This window comes from Vidua chalybeata, chromosome 6 (genome assembly GCF_026979565.1).
Source record: "Vidua chalybeata isolate OUT-0048 chromosome 6, bVidCha1 merged haplotype, whole genome shotgun sequence".
Classification (NCBI taxonomy): Eukaryota; Metazoa; Chordata; class Aves; order Passeriformes; family Viduidae; genus Vidua; species Vidua chalybeata.
This window is the reverse complement of record NC_071535.1, coordinates 33,792,810-33,820,107: the sequence shown is the minus strand read 5'-3', so window position 1 is coordinate 33,820,107 and position 27,298 is coordinate 33,792,810. Positions and strand designations below refer to the sequence as shown.

At 37.2% G+C, this 27,298-nt stretch overlaps 1 protein-coding gene across 6 annotated transcripts in view; it reads left to right on the top strand.

Moving 5' to 3' along the window:
* The window catches only part of DCAF5 (DDB1 and CUL4 associated factor 5), a 72,023-nt gene that overhangs the window by 2,719 nt on the left and 42,006 nt on the right, over positions 1-27,298 (top strand). For 5 of the 6 annotated variants that reach the window (XM_053944787.1, XM_053944791.1, XM_053944790.1 and 2 more), the window contains exons 2-5: positions 6,905-7,048; positions 11,308-11,344; positions 13,764-13,903; positions 15,957-16,086. In XM_053944787.1, the coding sequence (XP_053800762.1) occupies positions 6,905-7,048; positions 11,308-11,344; positions 13,764-13,903; positions 15,957-16,086 (451 nt within the window). Of the gene's footprint in view, positions 1-4,596; positions 4,717-6,904; positions 7,049-11,307; positions 11,345-13,763; positions 13,904-15,956; positions 16,087-27,298 lie in introns of those variants that run through there. The other variant, XM_053944789.1, reaches the window with a different exon arrangement.

The following is a 27,298-nucleotide window of genomic DNA, read 5'->3' as shown; positions in this document are numbered from 1 at the left end:
GGGACAACCAAGAACAGATCACCTTAAGTCTGACCTTCTACTGATGCCTTGAGAAAATGAAGAGCTCTAATTATGCTAACTTTCTTTTTAAAAAGTTTCATGTTATCCATGACCATAATATCTAGAATGCTTTATGGGCCATAGCAGCAGCAGGCAGGTGCTTTGTGCTTCAGTCAAGAACAAGAAATTCGAAGTCCAAATATTTATGGATACTCGGTTAAATTGCACGCCATTATAAGACTAAGCTTCATTAAAATTATACTCAAAGCACTCCTCTTAAAGGCCATACTTGATCATGAAGCTCTGAGAAATAGCAACAGCAGGAAGGAAAGCAATGAGGAAAGGTAGAGTGGAAGCAGCTTCTACTCTGAAGTTTTGTAGAAGACTTGCTTCAAAAGATTTCCAAATGCAGATAAAGCCTTAGAATTGGTGGCATGAGGGTTTCTCATCCCTCAAAATAGTCAGCATAGGGAAGTAAGGATGTGATGCTGGGTGCTTCTAACTACACCACAGCTATCTGATAAGAGAGAGCAGCAGAGAGTCAACAGCTATACTGGAGTGCATGAAAAGGCAGAGTGCGAGCAGTCTTTTCAGTTGTTCAGACTTAAGTAATATGTATATTCTTAACCTAGAGAAGTCTGCTTTGGCTGATTGACTTGTTAACAACTTAAACCTTGTTAGAGCTGTTTTAAATACAGCTGGTACAGTGCATTCATAGTGGTTGTACCAGTGCCATTGAAATATTAGCCTGCATCCAAGTTAGTGCTGTTCTCATCACTTGGCTGGAATGCTTTCCTTGGGTATGTGTCCCACTTTTTTTTTTTTTTTTTTTTTTTAATGTGTCTCACAGAAGCAAGTCTGTAAGGCTCATGATTACTGTTTCAGTGAACAATTCAAACTGCTTAAACAGGGTTTATATTGCAGTTACAGATAATTTTCCTGTTAGGATTTTGGAGAGAACTTTGGTGTGGACAAGCCTCAGCGGGCCCTCCGAAAGCATGTTTGAAACTATTTGGTATCTTAACTTCCTGAAATCTTGTATTGGAAAGTACATGTTTAATGGTATTTTTGTTCTTAACCATGTTTCAAAGTAAAAAAGTTGAGGTCCACTGATTGAATTGGGGGCCAGTCTGGAGGTTCTTTCTGTACCACAACAGTGTCACTTTATAGAGGGGAAGACGGGCAGAGATTAATGTTTTGGGACAGGGGTGCTAGAAGGGACTGATATAAGGACAAGAATTTTTAAAAATTGAAATAATTGGAAGGAGGAGGTGAACACTCAGGAGAAGATGTAAGTGTGACAAGCATAAAAACACTACCTGTAGAATAACACAAGGGAAGAGGAAAGCTTAACATATAAAAAATGTCTAAATGGGTTGAAATTGGTTAAAACTTGCTTTTGGATGGAGTTGAAAGATTCTGTTGGGCAAAATGTGTCTTTGCAACACTTTATGTACTAGATAGTGTTTCTTTCTTTTAACAGTTTGAGAAACACGTGGAAATCACCATGGAATGGTATGCAACCAACTGCTTCCCTCACATTTGCCAAGCATTTCCTGCTTAAAACTCAGCTTTACTTATCTGTGTAATAGTCTTTCTCCCATCCTTAGGTTTGGTGGATATGTTTTCCTGTTTGTGTATCTGTCATTTTTCATGCCTACTATCTTTTACAAACATGAGTATGTTTATCAGAACCTCCCACTTTTTTTTTTTTTTTTTTTTTTTCATGCTTTAAACTGCATGTTCAAGATAACTTCTGGGAAGTACTGTAGTTTTCTCTTGGCTTTTTTTTTTTCCCTCTTACCAGATAACGCAAATCCTAAATTTCTGAGGGTGCTAAAAAGTATTGGAAATGCATCTGTCATTTAGTTTTTACATAAATCTGAAGGAACATGAGCCTAAAACAAGGGAATGAGGTGACTTTAGTAAAAGTTGTGGAGTATTACTTCTGAATAAGGGGATTGTGTATCAAGTATGTTTTAAGGAGGAATGCTCTGATCTTAGTCTGTTTGTATGAAGCAGAATTCTGTGTGAGGAGGGATATTAGGTTCAGTTACTACATCATGTTTTAATTAATGTCTGAGAAATTATAAAATTTCTCAGGAAAGATAGGATCAGGCAGCAATAATTTCAGGGGATAGGAGTTGAAGTTCAAGTTAATTAAGATGCATTACATGGGAAAAAATGTAATGTGTTTTGAGAGGGACAAGTGCAACCTAAAGCATATGAATAAAAACGGTTGACTCTACAAATACACCATGGCGACTAGCCTGTAGTCATGCAGACAAGGATCCAAAGACATAAATATCACAACATAAGTATGATCAGACATGACAAAGCATGTGAAGTAAACCTGCTGTGGTGCTGTTGGGGCCTCAGATGGAGTGCTGTGCTCAGTTTTGGGCACTGAGAAAGATGTGCCCAAACTGAGAAAATTCAGAAGAGGGTATGAAGAATGATCAGACGCCTAGAAAAATGAAATAGTGAAAGAAAGGGGTCCATTTAGTCTACAGAAAGAACAGCTGAGTAGAAATGCAAGTCCTGAGCTACATAAAGGTGGTTTTAATTATTATTATTATTATTATGTGAAGTTGTAAACTCTTTTTTTGTCTACTGGGAATAGGATGAAGAAATGGTCTCAAATTATAGGAAGAAAGATTTTAGGGTGCTGTTTGACCTTACACTTTCTCTTCATCCTGTAACTCATTCACTTATTTCTCCTCTTCATTGTTTGCACTGTGGCACTTCCATAATTTAAAGCCTGAAACTGGTATGATGGAAGCATCTGATCAGGGGGACAGAATAAGTAGGGAGAGATTGTTTGTCTGTCAGCTGACTTTCTGTCAGATCAACTTCTTTAATTTACCCTGTGCATGGATGGCCACTGAATCCAATGGAGGGGAAAGTAGCAGGAGCACATGGCAAGGGGGAGTGGGATTATATGTAATGTCAAACTGCACCCTCAGGCTTGATATAATAGGGTAATCTGCCTAACGGCAAGGATAATGAAAAAGTGAAATAGACTGCCTAAGGGGGGTATGAAATCTACCTCAGCAGTTTTGTTTTTTTTTTTAGAGCAAACTAGAGACTTAACTTCTGGGAGTAATTCCTACAGAGCCTGGCCTTTTGCCTTTGGCCAAGGCCAATTGAGTGATCAACTTCTTGAAATACCATCCAATTCTGCTTTCTGTGATTCATGCAACTTCTGAAGTAGATACAGCAATAAGACTAAATCTTTCATGTTATGATTTAGAAGTATTGCCCACTTGCCATGTAGATTCTTTTAGCAAATGGACCTGGTATATGGGAGATAAAGGGAAGTTGTGGTCTTGAGCTTTGTCCACAACCAGCAAGATCAATGCACTTTAAAACTGCATTTTTTCAGTACTGACTCGTATGATTTTGAAGTGCTTCTGTTAGTACACAGGAGTTCAAGTGAGCTATGCAGATACTGTTTGGACTAGATTTATTTTTGGCAAAGGTATGTTCTAGCCCCCTTCAAACTATTTTAGGTCTAAAACTAATAGATTTCTCTTACTGTGTCTCTTTGGTTTTGAATGTTTCTACAGGTTTGACCCTGCTCCTGTAATGAGCACTGAAGTACTTGACTAATTAAATCTTTTAAAATGTGGTTCCTTTCTGAAAAATAACTGTAGAATGGCATTGTGTAGGTCTTAGCTGGGTCACACAAACTTTTACTTTTCAAATTGTCAGTCATACAGTTCTAAACAGAATCTGCAAAATAAGATGAAAGTGAAGCTATCTCCTCATTGTAGATGTCGAACTTACTGTTTCTGACACCATGGACAGAAAAATTGCAAATTCTCTGTGTATCTTCAATTTCCAGAAAATCCACATGTGGAGCTTTGGTAAGGTATTTGGCTATTAAGCCATATACCCAAGTTTTCCAGATATGATAAACCTGTTGCTGTTGGTATATGCTCTATATTATTTTAAGAATGTGGCTTCTGCTTCACTTGTAGAATTGATGTACATGCACAACGAATTCACCATAAATTGAGAGCATTTAAATTAATCTGCATTTGCCAATCTACTGTACAGAACAAATGCTACAGATCTGAAGTTTCCTATAATTCTCAGACTTGTAACTTATGTTGCATAATGTGTATGCAGTTTGTGTCTGAGGAATCATAGTTGCTTTCTACAGAGCACAAAAACTATATATTCACATTTTCTTCACTTTCTTCTTGTATACCTGCTCATACATGTACACCTCCCTCCTTTCTTCCCTCTTATAGTAGGAGTCAGGTTTGGATAATGGAAATTGCATTTACTGGTTTCTGTCACTTCAGACTTGCCTTTTCTTGGGTATTATTTGCCTGTAACTTAACACTGCTTGTTCTCTTGTGTGAGGATGTAGGGATTGCTGAAGTGTCTTGTTTGCCACAAGTCCTCTGTGGCCCAACACATTGGGTAACTTTTTCTTTCTGGTAGAACTGGCCTTGAGTCAGAAGTATTTCTAGAATAGCTAAATTGGTATTATAAGAGAACACACTTTTGACACAATAATGTTATTATTTTGTTAAACTTTTATGTCTCAGTGAGATACAAGAGGAATAAAACTGAGGAGTGAACAGGTGTAGAAGTTCCCAAAGATAATACACAGATGGAGGAGGGACAGCACTGCATGAGTGTAGGGAGCATTTAAAAGCTCCTAAGATATGGAATGTGCCACCACCAAAGTTTCTTGGAAATGTAAGTGTTTGGGAAGAGGAAAACATTTGTATTCAATAGGAAAAGTAGTTTCCAAGGCAAACAGGCACTAAGGTATAGGAACTTATAAAATAGAAGGTGTTGTCAACTTTTCACACTATCAGTCACTTTTCTGCACAGGTTGCAAATTATCCTACTGCCATGCTGTATGTGTGCTGGGAACCACAGTTATGCTTGTTTTATATAGATTTTTTTTTTTTTTTTTTTTTAATCTGGACAGTTGTTGGTGGAAATGATTATGAGTTTACTATTAAAAGTGAGACACCTAGATGGCTGTGCTGTTAGGTAGGAGGATGTGTAGACTTTTTGCAGTGGTTTTAGCAAATTGGTTTGCTATGGTAACAAGTAACAACAATATGTTACTATATTTTGCCTTGAAATGTCTTTTATAGAAGGCAATAAATGAAGTCTGATGGAAGCAATGTTGGCATTCACCTGTGTTAAATGTTGCTTAAATTGTTTTTCAGGTAGTGATAACATTATGACATGGTGGTTGGCAGCTTTGGGAAGTAGTTACATTCAGTGTGACAGTTACTTCTTAATCTTAACTTGAATAATGTGGTCATATGTTTCGGCACTCATGTATTTCTATGTCTCCTTATTACAAGCTCATCTGCAATCACTGGAGTGCAAATACAACTTTCTCTCCTATTTCTAGATGGAAAGGAATATAAGTTTCCATCAGTTTAGTTGACCATAAATTACTGTGAGATTTTGGATCCATCACATTTGACTCGTTCTCAGTAGCTATCAAATGCATCACAAATCTTTGTATCATGTACTCTTGTTTGATGTATGAAATACAAAATCAGGAGGAGGAATGCACAATTTCATGGAGCATGGGTAATCATAACATGCTGCTGTACTGTCTATCAAAGTGTCATAAAATCTGTTAGAGACTTAAAGGCTGAGAGACTGTTTACTTGTAGGATGTTTGACATAGCTCAGTTCCACAGGAAAATTTCTTAATAGCAACATATGATGTGAAAATTCTAAGGAATCTGATTAACAGTAGTAATGAAATCTATTTATGCATTTACCTTTTTTGTAAGTAAACAGCAGGCCAAGTAATTTTGGTTTCTTTTTTTTTTTTCTTTTTGATGTCTTTGTCCTCTGTATAACAGCTCAAAAAAGGCTCTGAGTTTAGGCTTTTGCTTGTGCAAAGAATAAATAAAATGTTTTAATTGTAATCAGCATGTTTCTGGTGTCACTTTCCACTTGTCATGCCATCTTTGTTATTAAAGACAGATACCAAAAATATTTTGAGTCTGACTTGGAGAAACTTTATTCACATTTTGCAGATATTTAAAATTGCTGCTGAGAATGCTGACCAGTACAATAGTGTCTTGATTTTTTAATTTTCCTAATAAATAATAACTTAATGCAGTTGAAGCACGAACAGTCTAGTATTTATTTTATATAACTGTTTGCCATACAGAAAAGGAGGCAGTTAGAGCTCTGAACTGAGAACTGCATATAGGCAAGCAATTAGGAATACAGCAAGATGTAAAGCAAGAAATTTGACCTTCCTTTCTCCAGGTACTCTCTTTGTCAGGACTTCACCTTGCAGAAATATCTGTCTTAACCTTTACAGGTCTAGAAACCTGGCATAACTGTGTGTGCTGAAGACTTCTGAATGCTTCAGTAAATTTTTTTTATCTTTTATCAGTCTTGAGCCAACATATGCTATGAAGGCTTTGCAAAGACTGCTGGAGGATATATAGTTGCAGTGAAAGGGGGAGAAAGTTCATGTTTTATGAGTAACATAAGCAATGCTGGCAACAAGGAGTTGGTGTAGAAGCATTTTGCTAACATGCATATGTGAATTTGGCATGTAATTCATCTACCACTTGCCATGGAATTTTATGTAGCAGTATATTTCTGAGTTTCCAGGTTGCTACAGGTTGTCACTATGTGTTGGCAGAATGGAAACTGTTTAATTCAAACTTTTCCTGCAGATTGCTCTGTTGTCATTACATTTAATTGAATACCTGACTGCATGACATCTTAATGTAAATGTGTGTCTATATATCCAAGAAGGCATACATTTTTAATGCTAATTAAGGTTTTAGCAAAGCTTTTTATGAATAGCTGCAGAGTTAAATAATTTGTCTATAATCAATTTACACACGGCTCAGGCAGTAATGCACATTTCCTTTATTTCTTCTAGGAGGGGATGACCGCCGAGTCTTACTTTGGCATATGGAAGAAGCCATCCACTCAAGAGTTAAACCAGTTCAGCTGAAAGGGGAGCATCACTCTAACATCTTCTGCCTAGCTTTCAACAGTGGCAATACAAAAGTGTTCTCTGGAGGTAAGAAAGGAAGAACACCCTGATTTCACATGAATATGTATTGTGAATGCCTTGGAGTAGATGCCATGAGTGAGTGAGATCCTGCCCCACGTGAGATCTGAAAGGTGTTCTTAATCAGCAATTGTAATTTTTTTTGGGAACAGGGAATCCTTTAGCTAGCACAACATTTTCAATTTTGTCATGCCTTTTTGCAAACCCTGGTGTAAGCTCGTTGTATCATGAACCATCGTGAGAATCCTGAGTCCAGTCTGACTCTACTTGTGCTAAAGACTGTGGAAAACATTGTCTTTGTTATTCCCTCTTAACTGTACTAAGAGCAGACTCTGCATTCTCTCTGGCACTCAAGCCTGATGCTTGAAAATCTTTTCTGCTACTATCTGATTTCAGTGCACCTTCAGATGGCTCATGAAGGACTATTGCCATCTATTGGTGAATGATGTTTTCTTAGACCCTGTTTCAGTTCTTACTGGTAAGCCTCTGCCTTTTAGAACTGTTGGCACATTGGGGTCTGATAACCCTTGATGCTCTCATTTCTTTTTAATATAAATCTACTTCTTAATAGAAAGTTTAATTCAGTCTTAAAACTAAGGTAGGGGAAGTGGACATATACTTGTTCTGGGGTAATAGATTCTGTAACTTAGGTCTGTTTCACTACTTGTTTTTTAAAGTGTTGAGGTAGGCAGGAAAATTGAATTGAGAAGAAAAAGGCACAAAGGTGTCAATGCACTCAAGTGCCATTTTCTAGTGTACTTAATTTCCACTATCTAACATGGTCACAGAATGGGTGAGAATTTGTATCTTTCATCAGTGTGTCCATTAACATACAGCTAGACTTACTTTAGGGTACGGAGACTCCTGGGTCAAAGCCCTTCATTACCTTTTTGACCCAAGATTTGTGAACTGTAAATCAATACTAGAGATTGATTCTGAGTGCATGTGAATGATGGAAGCTTCTCATCCTTCAATGTTGTGTTAAAATTATAATATCCATTAGAAAAAAAGACATGACAAAGCTTAAGCTTTGTGCCAAATTTCAAGGATGAAAAGATTCAGTTAAACTTCTCTAGGGGTGGAATAAATCCCTAGACTGTCAAATAGTGATGCCTATCTTCTTATTCTGGGGTCTGCCGTTTGTATTATGAGAAAAATAGCAGCATAAAAACGCTGTCTTCAAAGGATTATATCTGCACAAGTGATTCTGGGCAATTTTGGGCCAGAGTCCCTTTTGCTTTAGTTTGAATTCAGACAAATGGGACCTTACATGAATAGTCAAGGAGTGAAGTGTGCCAAATCTTGCTTGACCAGCTGGAGTGGTATTTTGTCATGTCCAACTCAGCCCTCTGTCCATTGGGCTTTACTGTCAGAGGCTGCTGTTTTCACAGGAAAGGCGGAAGAGTGGCTTGATTGTACCTTGTTACTGAAGTTAACACCTGCAGTTAAAGATTTATATAATTGATTATGGTGGATTTTTGCTAAGATGCTGGGTTAGATGAGCTGTGACAGCTGATGCACAGAGAAACTGGCCATTCTCATATCTTTTTCCTCCTCCAGTTTGCATAAAAACACTGTGCCTCTGCCAGAAATTATTTCCATTGGAGGAGTCAGGAACTCTTTCAGCTCCTTCATCAAGATTCAGTAAGCTTATCTGCAAGGGCTATGAGTCTGAATCTTGGATCCCTTGTAAAGAGTCATTTTGCTGCATGGCCTAGATGTACCATCTGTTTTATCTCTGCTGGTAAAATAGGTTAGCTATATTTATTCACTCAATGATGTTCTGGGAGATTCTTAAAAAGTCTGAGAGAATTGTGGGTTCTAAGATCTACTGGCTGTCATACAGTCACCCACACCCACACCTGAGTTTAGAGTTGTATTTAAATCATAGAAGTTGGAATACTTAAAAATAATACTTTAAAAATAATACTTTAAAAACCCCCAAAACTAAAAATTACAATATGTAAACTAGCACAAGTCACACTGAACTCAATTTATTCTGTAAATAAATGACTGCCAATGACTAATGACTTAGGATCTGATGACCTTTCTCTAAAGCAACTCCTAATAATAGAGGAGAAGGGATTTTCCACTTCAGTACAAATTGGATTGTATCCAAGGAATTTCAGAGCTCTTTGCTTTGAAGGAGCAAGAACCCCCTGTAGCCATTACAAAAATGGAAGGCAGGAACTGAGTAGACTGTGTTTTGCATGTAATCTCTGGAGGAAAAAACTGTCCCAAAGAAGTTCCCATCTCTGAAGAATATTTTTGCCCTTCTCTGTCCACACATACTGAGAGTACAGCAGCATTTGAAATGCAAGATCCCTTCCTAGTAAACTGCATGGACTTTTTTTTTCTTTGCACTTAATGTTAGGTATATGAAAAGCTGAAATAAACCTACAGGAAATTAAATTTGTTTTTTCAGCACTTATATGACAGATAAGGGGTTTAAACCACCTTAACTGTTCTCCTCTGTATGTACTCTGTGGTATTTCACACTTATAAGTTTAAGTGAAGGGAATGGCAGATTCTTCCTGTCTTTCTGGTTGTTGTAGTTGCAGTTATCAAAAGAAGAGAGATTATAAATGACACAGCTGTGTACACAATTATGACCCAGTTTGTCTCAATGAAGAATGAACTCTCCAGTGTTAAAGTAAAAACACTGTAAGTGGTAATCCCTCTCTGGGCTGAACAGTAGTGGTGTTTTTTCTGCAGGGATGAATCCTTACCAGAAGCATCCAGTTTGTGGTTAGATTTTTGTCACCACTTTCTCCTCCCACACACAAAACAGAGGAAAACATTGGTTATTCCACACTCCTTTCATTCTTGCTTTTCCATTTTGGAGCTTGTGATGGAAGGGAATTTGATCCTATGATGATGATGCCTGAAACCAGGCAAGTGGGGTGATTCTTTTGTTCATACTGGATGGAGACTGAAGAGCCAGGAGTGTCTGCTGGAGGAAATTTTGTCATTGGAGAAACTGGGCTGTGTTTTTCACTGGTGAAATACATAGGCACTAGAGTAGTTTTGCTAGGTATAAACAGTATGTAATAATATATAATGGGCAGTTCCAAATACAATTAATGACCAAAGGACACTTACACTTAAATTGCTTGTTTATTTTACCATGGAAAAGATGAGCTACTGCTGTAATCTAAGGCTGGCATGATTTTACTAAGAGCCTGGGCAAAAAGCAAATGGTTGTAGAAAATCTCATACCTCATTAGTCAAAGAGAAACTTATCATATTTCTCTGTTGAGGCAGAATACAACTGAAATATGTGAGGGATAAATGAAAACTGAGTCAATTGAACATTTAAGAATGTTCATAACATGAAATCTTGCTCCTTCTGAACCTCTGTCTTTAGTGTGCATTAGGAAAGCTTCACAACTCTACATCACAGCTACAAAGATATACAGAGATAAAAATATGACTTTGCAGGCTTTCTGGTTATGTTTTTTTTTTTCTGAATTAAATATAAGTGTATGTGTGTCCTTAAATATTTCTAAAGAGGAGGTGCTAAATTTAGGTAATAAAATATTCAGCACAGAGAATAAAAAAAATAATCTGTTGTTATAGCTTGAAAAACTCTGCATGAGCTATTGGAATTACCTGGTGGCTGTGACCCTCTTAGCCTGTGCACATGTGGTTAGTTTTCATTGTGTTCAATTGCTGTGATCAAAAATAAAGTGACATGATTGTCTGCTTACTTGGTTTGGTTTTTGTTAATACAGAAAAAATTACATTGGCTGCCACGTTCACACCTTCTCAATGGTTGCAAAACCCTGAGTGCTGACAGTGTTATATGGCAGTATTTGATCAGGGAGCCATGTGCATTTCATTTATGACATCTCTTTTCACCTTTCACAATCTTTATGGAGCATCCTTTGAGCAGGAAGAAAGATGTATTTTCATCAGAGTTTAAAGTGTTCTGCTGCTTGATGTAATAGTCCTTATTGCAAATCTCCCAAAACTTAAGCTCAAATTGGGCAAAGAATGATAAGTAGCATATTTAAATAGAATTATTTATTGAGCAGTAGCAGATGAAACAAGTTGCTGCATTTGGTCGTGACTGGTGATATCAAATGGAACCTTTCATATAACTGAGCAGAGGCTAACCACGTAGCAACTGAGCTGGTCTTCTCTGTTTCAATATTGGTTTTGAAATTGTAAATTTTTTTCTTAAAAACTGGTTTGGGTTTTTTTTTCACTATAATGATTTTTAACCACTAGAACATGGTGTTAATTGCTTATATTTCTCTTTTTAGGCAATGATGAGCAGGTTATACTCCATGATGTTGAAAGGTAAATACACTGTGTTTCCACTGCTTCAAGAATTCCTTTAATGTCCAGAAACTGGAGGCATTTTCTGGTTTAAATTGATAGTTTAGGAGAAGAGTGTTTTAATACTGAAATTTGGTTTTGATTTACCTAAATTTATAACTGGGATGAAGTATTTCCTATCACCCCGTTTTCTTTTTCAGCACTTGGGTTCTGTATTATTTTGACCTCAGGAAAGAATGGTTATTAAATATATATGCTGTCCTGCAGACAGCAGAGTAGGTTCTGAGTAGATTATTCTGGCACATAAACAACTGTTGGTGCATACAGACTTCTTGTTTTTCAACAGTCTCACCTGACGTGTGTTTAAGATGGCTTGTGCTTGGCCTACCTGACTTGCTTTTCAAACTTTGAATGCAGCTGCCTGATTCTCCACACTAACATGAAGAACATTGCTTTTGATACTTACTTTTTACCAAAACTGCAAAACAGTTGGGAATTGGGCTTTGTTGTGCTACATCAAAATTAAGCAGTTAGTCAAAGTATAATTAATGCAGTAGTGGTAATATATTGAATTGGTCTTCTCTAGACATCGTGTCTACTGAGCTCACTGCGTTTGAAGTAAAAAAAACTTTAGAATTTTGATCTGTACTAATAACATCTATAAATTTAAGTGCTGACCATTCATTTAACATGAACTCAAAAAAATAAAGTAAAAGCAGGAAGAGATATATATATGTAAGAATGGAGAAATATAAAACCTTACATTTCTTTGAGTTTCCTGAAAAACATAGTGTGGACATATTTCTTGATGTGTTTGTCCAAAGCCTTTTGCATTGAATTGTTCAGTGTATATCTGCCTTCCAACATAACTTATGTCTGCTTCTTGCATAAATCTTGCATGCAAGCTGAGCAAAAGTAACTTTATCTTCTGTTTTGATGGTTTCTCAGGAATATTGTGTTGTTTAGTGTTTGGGTTTGGTTTTTTTTGTTTGTTTTTTTTTTGTTTTTTTTTTTGTTTTTTTTTGTTTGGTTGTTGTTGTTGTTGTTTTTAACATTTTAGGCCTTTTGGGGGGGGTGTTTTGTTTGGGTTTTTTGAGGGGGTGGTGTGTGTGTTTGGTTTTGGGAGAGGTTTTTCTTGTTTTAATTAAATGTGGAAATGTCAGTTTTAGAAGCTGGTGTTTATTGCATTCAGACTTTTTAAGATTCTACAGTATCTTTGTAATTTTTACTTTTCTATATAATACATTTTTTCCTGCTGTGTCTTGTTCAGATGTTTTGACAAGTCTTTTTGATATGTGCATATTTTTAATGTGCTTTTGTTATCAGGTTTTTATTTTTTTAAAATACGCTGATTCAAGTTGTAATCCATACAGAATTCCTTCCTCTAAGGCTATTTTGTATGATCTTCTAAAAAAACCCTTAGTAGACCAAATTCTGATTGATTTCTATGGAAAGTTAATCTCTTTTTAATGATAACACTTGGTCTGTCAACTGCTTTTTTGTAACTTTAAATGGCTTTTTCTGTTACTGCTTTTTCCCCCCTTTTTATTAATGATGCCTGAGACGGAGTTAGTAGATCTGCCACTAAGACCGTCATTTGCCATGTGAGCAAAATGCTGATTTTATGTGGGATCTCTTTGGTGCTGCTTCCATGAAATATATGGATCGTATATATAAAGTTTTTTCCCCAAAGAAATAAAGGGGCTTTTCAAAAGCAATAAAGGGGCTTTTAAAAAGAAATAAAGTAGTCCCAGGATCTTCTGATTTAGTATTTCAGTTTTTTACCTCTCCATACCACTATTCCAGCTTTTTAGATGATCTAAAACATTGGGAAAAGAATGGAGAATGTGCTTTTTCTTTTTTTATAGGTGTGAAACAGCTGAAATCCAGATATACTTTTTGGGGAATTACTTTATTTTGTTGGATTTTTGCTGTTCTTTCTACATGGAAAAATATAGGTCTGGTCTCTCCTGAAAAACAAAACTTAATGAAAAAGCCATCTGGTAAATTGCTCTTACGTGAGCTTCAATTGAACTTTTGGACAAAACAGAAACCTGTATTAAAGAATGAACTTCTGTCTTGTTTTCCTTTTTACATTAAGTAGTAAAAATTGACTCCAGAGGTCCCAAGGCTTCTTTCCCTTTCCTATTACATCCTCCCAAACTTAAATCTAATGCATCATGTGTTCTGTAGCATCTTGAACTATCTGAAGTTTTTAATGCTTGGGTTTTATTTTGTGATATTTTTTTTCCTCATAGCATGAAGTCACTGTACATGGGTATTTTGTTTGTTTTTTACTCTAATTAAACACAAGGGTCTTCTTATGAAATTACAGAAACTTTGTCACCAAGTATTTCTAGATAGATAAAGCAGTAAATACTTTGCTTTATAAAACAATAGCAAAAGAAGGAAGAATGATAATGTTGTGTCTCTTTCCCAGCACTGAGACCTTGGATGTGTTTGCCCATGAAGATGCAGTGTATGGCCTTTCAGTGAGTCCCGTAAATGACAACATCTTTGCTAGTTCATCAGATGATGGCCGGGTTCTGATTTGGGACATCCGAGAGTCTTCCCATGGAGGTAAGATCTCTAGAAGGAAAATATAATTGATTTAGGAAGAATTCATGCAAGGCAAGGAAGAGAAAAATTATGTTTATCTGGGACAGTTGATGCAGTGAGTCTTGGAGAAGGGTGAAAGTGAGGCATAATTCTTTTGGCCAGTGATTAGCGAGCCCTGGTCTTTACAGTTCTGTTAACGTCTTAAATGACTACTCATAATTTTTATTAAAGATGGTGTTGAGCTGCTCCCTTCAGAAACATGTTCATACTCCAGTGTATAAGAGCTCCAGTTGTGAATGAGCATAAGGAACAATAGAAAAGTAATCCCCCTACTTTTCATTAAAATGACGTAGTGCCTCATTAGTTTAGCTCCTGTAATCTCTCTTTGACAGGCTGAATGGCATCTTTTGATATCTTAGAAGAAAAGTGTGGTGCCAATCTATTTATAATAAAGGTATGAAGGAAAGCACCAGTAATTAATGACTGATTAGTGAATGATTTGACTAAGGAAATATACACAAATTTAAAGTTTCTTTTAAAACCCAGCTCCTTTGCTTGTCTCTCCACTTAGCTGATGCAGGCCTTTGCTTCTCAGTGGGGGCTGCCATCTTAATAACACAGGCTTTTATGTCCCAGCAGGATTCTGATTTGATGATGCAAACATAGAAGGTCAGTTTTGGTGTTAAACCTTATTTGGAGCTGCTGGCAGACAAGCAGCAATTTCTAAAGCCTTTGGGCAGACTAGCAGAACAAAAGTTGGCTTCTTTTCTTGTTTTTACTTTTGACTCTTATGACAATGAATACACCATGGAGCTTCATCTGTGGTCAGAGACCTTTGTTTTGATCACTACTAAAAAAACACTAAAAAGGAAAACCCTTGATGAAAAAACTTGTAATCTTAGAGCATGGGAGGCGGGTACAGACAAGACAAATGTTAATTCTGTCTCATTTGCTTGATAGGCAGTGGTTTCATAAGGTATTAGGAATTTGGGAGGGTTGCCTGCTTAACCATGTTTTATATGTGGTAAAGAGGGAGTGAGGAAAGAAAATTACATCGTTCTGAAGGTGCTTGTGGAGCTACAGGTGCTGCACTCGGTGGCTCAGATAGGGACAATAACTCTCTCCCTAGCACGTGAGCGACAGAGGAGTTGCACCAAAGCAAACAGTGAATGGGAAAGTCAGGCCAAATCCCTGGCTCAAAATAGAGATTGATTCTGGTTTCTTAGTTGATTGAAAGAGTGGCAGCATGCCACAAAAGATACAAACAAGGAAGAGAATTAGACTGTGCCTAAAGCTGTAAAGCTCACAGAAGCAGAGAGAAGGTCACATAGTCAAGGCTTTTCACTGCTCTTCATGGAGAGAGCATTTTGATGGAATAAATAAGGCAGAGTAGTATTCCAAACACAGTTTTATGAGAGGGAGAGTCTGAATGAGCCTGCTTTCTACTCTGTGTATGAACAGCAAGAGCTAACTGTTAACATTTTTTTTATCCAAGAGGAGCACCCTTCTTGTCTGGTAGTACAGCACTTAAGAGGTGGTAGGCTTCTTTTCCCCAAGGTTAGCAGCTTGCTTTGAGCTGAGTTTCATACAAACTTATTTCACTTCTTGTAATATTGTTCTCCCTTAGAAGCAATTGCTGTTACATTTATGGTTTGGGCAATCAGCACTGGCTGTGGAAGCTCTCAGGTGTATATTACTAGGAAGCTTTCAGAAGCCCCTTCATGTATAGTCCTTATCAGATGAGCATTTGGTCATGAACCTTAAAAAGATTCAAGTATTTGATCTTTGAACAGCTAGTTTTAAACTCTGATAACCTTCCATAAAGAAAATGGTGTCTTGAAATTCAGTATGTGTCCTTTTCCATATTTAGACAGAATTAATGTACACGTGGGTGGATTTTAAAACTTCAGATTTTTTATTGCTTTGGATGTGTCAGCTTGAGAAGTGGTTTGAACATGTCTCCATATCTTCAGATCTTGTTATGCTGTTTCCATATTCAGCTGCCAAACTCCTTGCATCAAACAGTTGAATGCATTGTTTGTTCTTATGTCTGAAATTTCAACTTTTTCAACAGAGCCCTTCTGCTTGGCACACTACCCATCAGCCTTTCACAGTGTGATGTTTAATCCAGTAGAACCCAGATTACTGGCTACTGCCAACTCTAAGGAAGGTGTGGGACTCTGGGATATTCGTAAACCTCAGAGGTATGATCTGGCTGTCCTTGTTTTATGCTGTGTTATTTCTTTCCCTTGGGAGGTGATGGCATGCTGGTTGTTTTTTTTTTTTTTTTTTTTTAATTTAAGTCAGTATATATGGTAGTAAGAAAAGATGCAGAACAAAATTAATAGCCATGTTGTTAATAAATTATTTTGCATAATTAACATTCTTCTTCATACTTATGATCTAATTTGATTTAAAATGGGGTTAGATCTTCAGTGTTAAGGTAAGTGATTTTTAGGGTAAGTTAAGGCTCCAAAGCCTGCCTGGCCTCACCACTGCAGATTAACTTGAATTGCTGTGTCAAGTTCTCATCATTGCATTTAGCACTGTCTTGGTGCTACTGGAAGAAGCTGTGGTGGGCACTGCCTAGTTTACAATTTGTTTTTCCTGCCCAGCTCAGATTTTAGTGGCTGACTAGAGAGTGTGGTCAAGGCAGCTTTTTACTCAGTGCTTATGAGTTTAGCATGGCTTCCTGAGTGATACAGACATCTGTATAATCATTTGGCTGTATAATGTGCTTCCAGATTTGCATAGAGGTAAAAACAAGTTAAGAGAATTAGGTGCAGCTTGAAATATGGTTAGACTGGGTTCTAAAGTGGATGTATGCAATGTCTGGTGCCAGACTTTGGCATGCATGAGAGATTAAGCTTTTTCAGTCTTTCTGATTTCAAATGTTCATTTTTCCATCATAAAAATCTGGGTGGGTTAAGTCTGGCTGCATGCCAGCTGTAATATAAATGAATGCAGGTCTGCTTTCAGCTACCATTTTTCTGGGACAGCCATTAGCTCTCCTCCTTTGCTTGATCAGAGGTGGGTCCAAAACACAGTGAGAAGGGTGTATGCTTGGCTTAGGAAAAGAAAATGGCTCTAAAGCACTCTGCTGTCACTGCAGATTTTTCCCCCATGGAACTCTCAAGAAAGAGGACTCTTCAGAATGAAATGTGTCCTGCTAGTGGGCTGCCAAAGTCAGAGTCTCTCATATTTAAATAAATTACGCTGGATTTTTAGTCTATTTAAAGTAACAGAGCATTTGACAAAACTTCTACTTGTCTCTGTAGATCTAATTTGCTAATCTAGAAAGCTGGAACTTGTTTTTTTTTAATGTATTTGTGGGCAATTCACTTTGTCATATGAGGAAAAAATTAATTTTAGATCAGTAAAGATACTATCCTCACTCTGGTGAGGAAGTGGAAGCCAGAATTTACACATATATCTGTGTATTTCTGTTTGTTACAGTCTCTTCTGGGGAAAATACACTTAATTATCAGGGGGGTAAAGATAGTTCTTACATAATGCTGTGAGTACTTGTGGTAGACTGCATAAAACTGAAATTGGTATGTGTGGGAGTTATTGAATATTTTCCATATTCTTATTAATAATAAAGGATGCTGTAGTTGCAGGTAAGATGTGCCAAAAGCACTTTGGTTAGTGAGTTTTATAGGCAGAATGGATTAAAGAGCCCTGAAATTCTCCATAATCTAGGGATAAACAGGAAGCTGCCTGTGTAAGCATGCCACTAGCACAGCAAAGGAAGGCTACTGCATCACATGCTTTCCTCATTGTCAAAAAAGTCTGCTAAGGGCAAAAATTCTTGCTTTCCTACGTGTTTGTAGCTCTCTTTTATACTGTCTTTGGTATCCAAGAGAATGTATTACTTCCTGAAGTGTAGGAAGGGTGAAGGAATAGAGGTTTCTTGAGGGACATGATTTAGAAGTATTTGTTTGATTGTTGAATCTGCTGGTATTGTTGAATAGCATAATGTATTAATTACAACAGTAAAAAAAATGCTAGATCTGTCTATTTCTTCCCTAGTCTACATTTTTATTTCCATTGCTGCACGTGACATTCACCTGTGAGGGTTTTTTATGCCTTAAGCCATCAAGGGAAATTCCTCCTTTCCTTCAGTATTGATGTAGTCCATCATAACACTGAGGCCACTGTGGAAGTTTTTCACTCCTATCATTCCACCTGTGGTGCCAATAGAAAGTAGATCAGTTCAACTTCAGCTGCTTTGTCACATTGTGTGGTAGTGCAATTTTGATGAGAGGTTGAACGGGTAGAAAGAAGGGGAAGAAGTGTAGATACTTTTAAATGTTTACTGTGGGTTGCCAAAATTTTAACTTCCAGTGGGTTAAGCTGGACCACAGCACTCTTCCATTACAGGACATGGGAAATGGTTACATGTAGTTAATAATGTGCTGCTGGTATAACACTTCCTGTAAAACTCATTTCCCCAACTACTGTCTGTTCTCAGACAGAGGCAGAATTAGATGGTGCAGGCACTACTTTTTGCTTCATAACTAGAGGCTGCTTTGGGGAATCTTGCTGCTTGTCTGCAAAGTCCAGCAAGTGAGAAGCTTGGAATTCCAAAGACTAGCTGTTTGTGGCCAGTAGCAGTACTGTAGTTAGCAATACCTTCACATAACACATATTGCAGCCAACAGCACTGTGTGTGTTGAGACTTTTTACAGATATAGGTGAGGTTTGACAAAACTTCACAGAAATTGGCTGGCCTTTACTCATTTGAAGGGGATCAGGCTTGATGCTGAATTTCTGGTTTTAATCAGCAAAGGCTCCTCAGGGGAAATACAGTTTTTCTTTGATGCTTTTCAGCTTGATAATGAGCTATCAGAAAGGGGGAGATCCGCTGTTAACTTCTAAACTTGTATGTCAGTCAGTGGGATATGGCTGATTGTGTAGTTTTAAACTAATACCTCTACATTTTCAAAACATTGAATAGAGCAGTGATGTCCTTGTAGGTTAAAGAATTCAGATATAGATTCCATTGCTTGGCAGAAACAAATGAGCTGTATCTACTTATTTATCCAGAAAATCTGAGGAGTTTTACAGCAGTGTATTTTTCTCCAAAATACATGGCTCTTCTCCAACTGAGTTATGGGGGAATTTGTCTCAGCTTGCTGTTGTATGCCTCCAGCCAGGAAAGTCCGTTTTGTCCACTTCTTTAGTCAGGCAACACCCCTAGAAATTTTAAATTGAATACTTTTAGGGCTAGGAAAGAAGTCCTGATTATGAGTAGATTTTATTAATATACTGTGGAATTGGTTAACTTTCTAATAGGAAGCTGGGAGTGCTTTATGCTTGGCTGCTACAGTGAAGGAGGTGATTGAAAAGCCAGCATTTCTTGGCATGCATGGAGAAATTTAGAGACAGTTGCACAGCTCTGAATTGTGGAAAGTTTAGCTCACTTCAAATAATCATAATTTGATTAGTCTTGCTGACTGAGTCAGGATACAGAGGCAGATTCATTTTGCTTTTTCCCAAAGTTCATTCACAGCTTGATATTTTTGCTGTCTCAGATTTAGTGCAGCAATTGAGATTCTGTTCTTCTACCCCAGTATACTAATAAGATCTGGATGTGGTGGGTTGGCTCCTCAAAAATAGCACATGAAGTGCTATAAATATAGAACTAATATAATTCTACGATTATAAGCTGACTACTGAGTCTGGAAATCTTATTTTTCTATTTTTAGAATGTGTAAGTATTTCTATTCCTTCAGGTGGACGTTAAACTGAAACCATCTGTGTTGTTTCTTTTTTAAAAAGAGTGCATTGAAAAGCTTTAAATGTGGTTTTGATTGAGGAGGCTGCTGTAAGGCATTCACACCACTAGATGGGGTCTGGAAGCTGTGCCTTTTTAAAAGAAAGTTCAAAAAGGGAGATCTGTGCCTCTTAAACTATTTACAATAAAATATGTATTACAAATATTGTTACAGAATTGCTGGGGACAACTCAGCAAGTTAGAGTACCTATATCTCTCAAGCAAAGACTGTGTACCTTCAGCTGTTGTTAGGTATTCATGTTCTCCCTTCTCTTTCCACACAGCTCCATGACCATCTCCGTCTTTTTACTGAAATAAAAGACTGCTTTTTCTCTTAAGAAAATATTATCCTTGTCCCCTCAATGCTTTCTTTTCCTATATTCCCTCTGATCCACCAATTAACATCAACATATGTGGAAGTTTTTGAGATCAAAATTATACGGGTTTATCCTGTTAATGACCATCATACATTTTTAAACTGATCTTCATGCTGCAAAAAGGCCATTCACAGAAGTGTGTTCTGCTTGTGATGGGAGCATTGAATCAGTACTTTATGCACACTGGGATCCATTGGTGTGTCCAGTTTAAAGGTTCAGATGCTTAGTCTTGTGTCATGAATACATATATTGGGGTATTTTAGGTGAGTCTGGGAGGGCTTATCTAAAAACTACCAGGCCCTCATTCCTATGTCTTTTGCATACTTATGTGTTTGACCTGTTTTTTGAGCAAATTCATCATGTTTAGACGTTAGAAAAATAAGCTGGAAAGACTTTGTAGCTTTCTTATGCCCTAGCAAGTTGAACTTGGTTCAGGGAGGGTCCAGTGGCAGCTGTAAACCATTGAGAAGAGAGAGTGAGGCCTGTAAGGCTGAGAAGGAGACATAAGAAGGATGCCCTCTTTTGAGCAGCAGTGAACTATTAGATATGTTCAGCTGTTTGTGGCATTCTGCTCATTCTGTTTTACTTGCTTTGGTTTCTTTTGCTTCACTAACCTTCCCCTTTTTTGCCTCCTCAGCATGTTCTTTACAAGCTTTTTACAAAGTAGAAGTGGAACCTGACCAAAGCTGGGGATGATTTACCTTCCAAGTCTGCATGTTTCATGAGAATAAACTACAAGCAGAGAGTTTTTCTTTTTGTCATTTGACTTTTTGTGCTCCTGGAGTAAAACACTGTTCCAGAGCCCCAGATTTTAGTTTTGGGAATCTGCAAACACATTTGTCCCCCTAATTCAAGTACTGGATTCCACTCTGAGTGATGTAGAAATGCTTATACACAACAGACTTTTTAAAGATTCTTCTGAAAGTTGAGGAGACTTGTGCTGTCTGCATAGTTACAAGTCCATGTACTCAAAAAGTCCAATGATGAGTTTAAAAAAAATCCTTGAGCAACAGGGCCTGGTATTCCTTGGTGATTGTAATCCTTATGGCATATATCAAAAGCTATTTTTTTTTTAACCATACAAATCATAATATGCCCAAGTTAAAGGAATGTCAATTTTGGTGTTTTCCATCAAGTCTTAACAGATAAATCCAAAAGGAACATTATTTCAGCTTTGATTTCTTTCTTTGTCTTAGCTGACAAGTAACTGCAGTTCAGAGCCCACTGCAACAAACTTTTTTAGCTCACATTCAATGAATATTTGTGTATCAAAAAACACCAATCAAGAAGTCTTTCTTAGTGTACTCTAAACTAATGTTAAATTTGCCTCCTGCTCTGAGAATTTAGAGAAGCAAACTCCTAAGCTGTGGACAAGGAACACATGTTGTTAGATATTAGTGAATCATCTAGTGATTAGCTCATTAAACAGTAAGCAAAATATAGAGATATAGAAATTTCTTCTCTGTAGTAAACAAATTAGATTCAGATTTATGAATGTTCGGGTATGTGGATCTTGCCAGTGTGTGGAGGACTTTGAAGATGTGGCTGCACTCTGCTGCTGGACTTCAATTGACTGTATTTCCTAAAGTCTTTGTCTTGAGCAGAGCTTTTCTGCCAAGTGCTAATTACTAGGTGTTCAGCTTAGTCATTGTAATGCAAGTAAACACAATCCAACTCTTAAAGCAATCTATTACATCCATAACTTCTGGTCCACGTGTATTGGAAATCACAGGTACTTTTGAAAATCCAGTTCTTGGCTCCTGATTGCTTTGACTTGTAGTTTCTCTTACTTCATTTAGTTCCCAGCCTTTCAAAGGCCTGATGAGTATTACCTTTTTTGGTTTTGTAGCAGTGGTCTGATAGCAAGAGGAAAACACTGTTGGACATAGAAATCTTGCAAGTGGTATTAGATTGACATGCAGCTGGAAAAGCTAGGTTTCAGGTTTATGAGGCCTCTCTCAGTAACAAAATAGGAGTGGTTGCTGTCAGAACTCCAGGAAATTTGAGAGCAGTTCTTTATAGTTTAGTTAAATACATGTATAATAGACCAGGTTTGCAGGAGAGGACTGAATATTACCTCTGAATAAAGGCATGGTTAATTCTGTTAGGGTTTATTTTTGATGAATGGATGTGCAAAGGAAAGGGAGGAAAGGGAGATGATGAGTATTTGCAACTCTGTACCACAGGTGATATTTGTAATGTGTTGCATAGAGAGGACTTTAGAGAATCTGTGTGGTGATGTTGAAGGTATTCTAAGGTCATAAAAACAGCAACATAACTGAGTACAAGTCCATAGATTGAGCTCTCCAATGGTTACCAATTTTAGTTTCTAGGGTCATACCTTCAAGGTATTTGATCCTTAAAGATCACACAAGAAGAACAGAGATGGCAGTTATTTTACGAGTGATACTTACACATGTGCTGATTTTTTATCCTTTCTAGCTTTCCTTCCTGAGCTCACTCTACAAAGTAACTGTTGCCTTTTTTTATCTGCATGTTACCAAGATGTCTGGTATGTTGGGTGAAATACTGAGCTTCTGCAAGTCTAAGTGAGGGATCCAGTATTGTTGGTGATTGTGTTGGGGATATTAATTCAGGGACCAGACACAGGGTTTGTTTCTGACAGTGAGCTTACTGAGATTCAGGGCTCTTTCCTTAAAAGCTAGTGCTGGTGAATTGGGAATTTTCTTCATGTAGAATCTGTACATGATACATGATGGCAGGAATAGTATGTGGATATTTAAGGTTTTACATTTTGACTTTTCATGTGAAAGAAAGAAGCTTCTGATTGTCATCACTTCCAATGTGAATGCTTTGGGATTCACAAAGCCCCTGCAGGTGGAACAGTTCACTGCATCATTGAATTGGCAAATACCTGTTTAAATTATTTCAGTGCAATAGAAGTGTGCTGCATGTTTCTGTTTGGAGACCTTTGTCAGTCCTGCTCTGAGCAGAGCACTGTATTAAGGACTGCAGGAGAAATGTGTGTATCTTGGCAACCACTTGTTCATTGTCAGGTTTATAATTTCTTTCTCTTCCCAGTGGAATAATTTGTTGTGAGTTTTGACTGACTTGATGTTGCTTAAAGTAATCCACTTAGGCTACAGTTTAACAAATTTTAAGTGCTGTTACGGAAGTCACTGATATGGGTCAACCATACCACCTCAAATAGTTCAAATAACTATTTGTCTTCTCTTGCAGTTCAGGAAATAGAACTCATCCCACACATGTACCATCCTCATATGTTACACTTCTGTGCTACTGAGGCAGCTCAACTGATCAGTTTCCCAACCTAGAATTTGAAGATCTAACCAGATCCAACTTGACATATTTGCCCCAAATTACACAGAACCTAAATGTAGATACTTTTCCTCCTATTTGTCTTCCATTGTTTCTCAAAAGTTCCCTTTAATGTGACAGAAACGGAACTGATTATTACTTAAGTTCATGGGGATTGAATTTTTCTGGGAATCTTTGGGATGCATTGAAGGAATATTTGAATAGTAATGGCATCCGGGGGAGTAGTACTTTTCAGGTGGCTTTTGGCTTTGATTTCCTTATTGTAAATCTCCAAAATATTTGCCATAAATTTAGCCAAAATCAACGACTTATTTAGAGTTAGAAATATCTAAGTCTACTCTGTCTTTCCTTCTTTCTTCTCACAGAAGGAAAAAAAGGAGTACTTGCAAATGAGCCTTTTTTGACTTTGGGCAAAGAGAGATGGCGACAATCATCAATGCTTTTGATGATTTTTTTTTTGCCTTTTCTTGTTTGTTTGTTTCTTTAAAGATGGGAGTGCAGCCTAAAATTGTGAAATATGTAAATCAGTGAATTTATTGTTAAATAACTTTTTTATTCTGAAGGAGTACTTTCTGTTGATGGCATGAGCATCACCTAATAGATAATCTGCAGATACTATATCTGCAAATACTTGTGCAAGTCTGCCAAATACTGCCTGGTATTTAAGTGTGTAAAACAGGTACTGTAGTTTCTTTTTCCCCACCCTTATGCTTTGTCCTTATTGTGGAATTTACTGGGATGGTACCGTAGGAAGGGCCCTCTCACTTAGCTTCTGTTCCAGATATATACACTCCATATTTCATTTGCAGTCCTGCTTTATGCATGATCTTGTCAGCCCTCTTGGGATAGAGGGTTTAGCTTAGCTTTCTCTGTGTTTAGGCTGGTATCCTTCCGGGAGTGGAGTGTATTTAGAAAGTTTTTTAACTTTCCTCTAGGATCCCCGGATCTGTTGATCAGACACAACTGAATTGTGGAGAACTGAGGTTCAAATTGTGTAATAAAAAAGAGTGTTATTAGTAGCTCAGCTTATAATTCTTTGTTGTTCTCAGACAGGGCTATGGTCATTCTTCTGTTCAGCCTCTCCTGTCTTGATTGCTCTCCATCATAAGCACGGGCATTTTCTGATTTGAAGATGAAACTTTTGCACACCTATCAGCATCCTCAATTAGCACTCTTGGTTCTGGCAGGCACTTTAAGCTCAGTACTACCCCTTTGCTCTGTGGGATCCAGATTGCTCCTACAAACAGGTGCTATTCAGGTTTTAGATATTCAACAAAGTGTGTAACTGTAAACAAGAAGTCAGGAAACCTGATTTTGTTTCAGAGTGTTGATTAGGTCTGTTGGTTGCCCTCGGTTTTTCCTGTACCAAGAAAAGGGAAGACTGCCTACTTCAAAAGCCTCATGGTGCTTAATCTTTTTGTTGGCTTTGAAATACTTTAGCACCCAGGTCTTTCTAAAGCAAGAATTTAAAGTGCAAAGTGTTGTCCTTGTAATGCAAATTTTAAAAGTATAATCTGTTGTTCAAAAGCAGCTCAGATTGAATGGGTTTTTGTAGACTGCTTTCTTAAGGCAGTAATCATTGTAAATCTTGCCCTAATAACATCTATACCTCCATTTAATATGGAGGGACTTAAAAGAGAATTTTTTTTGTCTAAAAAGAAAAAAAAAAGGAGAAAGGAAAATTAAAAAAAAATATTGGTGACTGAAATCAAAGGAGAGATCCTCTTAGTGCATTTACTAGGAGAATATCTGAAAAATTAGTTTAACCCTATTGTAAGAGAAGGGAATTAGTCTTTGAAACATCAGTCCAGGGGAAACTGTGATAGAACCAACCTGATGAGTCCAAAGTTATGTCTGCAGGTGCACTCACTTAGCTTTAGGTGAAAATTTATATTCATCTTTTACCTAGTAGAGGCAAAAGCTTTACTAGTTCGAGACTGGACTCTTCTACTGCAGGAGCATTTTGGATCTTGCCAATTTTCCTGTCAAAAGAAAGGCCAACTTTCTTCTTGATGCTATTTTCTTTATTATCTACTTGTGTAGTTTTTGTAAATTAAAAATTCTTGCAGCTTCACTTGAGAAAAGCAGGGAAGTGAGTATATATGTATATATATATATAATTGGATAAGAGAACAAGTCTGTGGCTGATGTTACTCAGCTTTCCTAATGCAAGACAACAATTGCAGCAAGGAAATGTGTAGGAAAAATGTATCATAGGACTGCAGTATTGACAAGTGACTGATTTTGCATAAGGTATGAAAATGGCTTAATTCCTCAGGAGGAATTGCCAACTTTTACACTGAGGTTATTTTTCTAAGGTAACATTCTCTGATATCCATGTTCTTTTTGTTGAAATTACTTTGGTGAATGCTTGGTTTTGGGAACACATCCTGCTCCTTTATTTGGCCTAAAGGTCATCTTCCCATGCCATGTCTGGCTGTATTTGTATCTTCTCCATCTGGTTATCTGATGGAACCTGCTCCTTTGTGTTTTGCTGGATTTAGCTGAGCAATGTTCCCTGTCACAGTCTGTACTCCATCCTACAAGGTGCTATTTCTGAACAGGCTGCATAATGGACTCTGATCAGAGAATTTAGGGATTAGAAAATGGTGGAAATGATAAGGTGTTTCAGCTAGTTTGTTTGTGGCTGTTGGACAGTTGCTTTTCACATTGTATTCTCAAGTTTCTTTTTTTATAATCAGGCTAAATTTTATTGTTGTTTGGGTTTTTGATATTTTTTGTTGCTGGTTGGTTTATTTTTTTCCCCTTGAAAAATGAATTGTCTGCTTACTAGATCTCATTTATGACTTACATTACAGTAACACCTACATGATTCAAGCAGAGAGTGAGAATCGGACACTCTTGTGCCTGGTGACCCACAGATCTGTAGTGAGGGCAGGCCTAGGGCAGGAGAATGTTTGAGAACAGGTCTGTAATAGCACCAAAACAAGCCTTGACTTGAGCTGGAGGAAGATGTGAACCACTTAAACAAACAGGGTTTTGGGCTTTTTTTTTTTTTTGCTTTTTGTCATTTGCTACTGTTCAATCTTTGTAATGGCAGAGTTAACCTTAAATCCTGAAAGGATAAAAGTAATACAGATGAGGGGGAGAATTGAGTATACTTTATGCCTCTGGTCTTGATATCTTCCTCGGAATACTGAGATTCTTGAGCTATTTTCCTGTGAATAAATGCAGAATACAGGAAATAATAATGCTTTCTGGAGAACTGCCTGAGATCACTGATGTAGCAACATTTTCATTCAGTGATGCAGTTAGGTCATAAGGGCCAAACTAGGCAAGCCTTTGCTGTTACATTGTCAGGTTGCTCTGGGTACATAAATGGTGATGTTTGATGTTTTTAAGGCTCCAGTTTCTGAAGTCTTATCAGATAAGAATCTCAGTTATTTAAAAAATTAAAGTATTGCCCTTGTGGTTTGGAGGGGACAACAAAGCTTCTATTCACCTTTGAGTTTGCTATATATGAAAGTTCATTAATGATGGGGAGATCCATTTTGAACTAGTTTATATGTTTCTGACCCTAACAACAAACAGCAAAGAGATGTCACATTCTTGAATATGCTGTATCTTCACCCTGAATTCTGTGCTTTTCTTATCTTGGTGGATGGAGTTGATTTTAATTGTACTCTCTTTTTGAAGAAAAGCAAAGATACTAGTTTTGCTAATAATACACAGCCTTTATTTTATTTGGTTATTGTTTAATGTCCAAGCAAATACCCCTTACTTCCTGGTAAGGATTCTTGGAGACAGTTCTTGTGAAGGTAGTAAGATAATCAGAAGTAGTGATGATAAAGTTTAGAAAAATGAGCTTGTTTCAGAAAAATAATAAAATCTTGAGTATGGCTTCTATACCTTCTAATCTCCAGACACGGATGGACTTCCTTCACATTTGTTAACACTTGTAATACTTACAGTGAAATGCTGTACACCTAGACACAATTT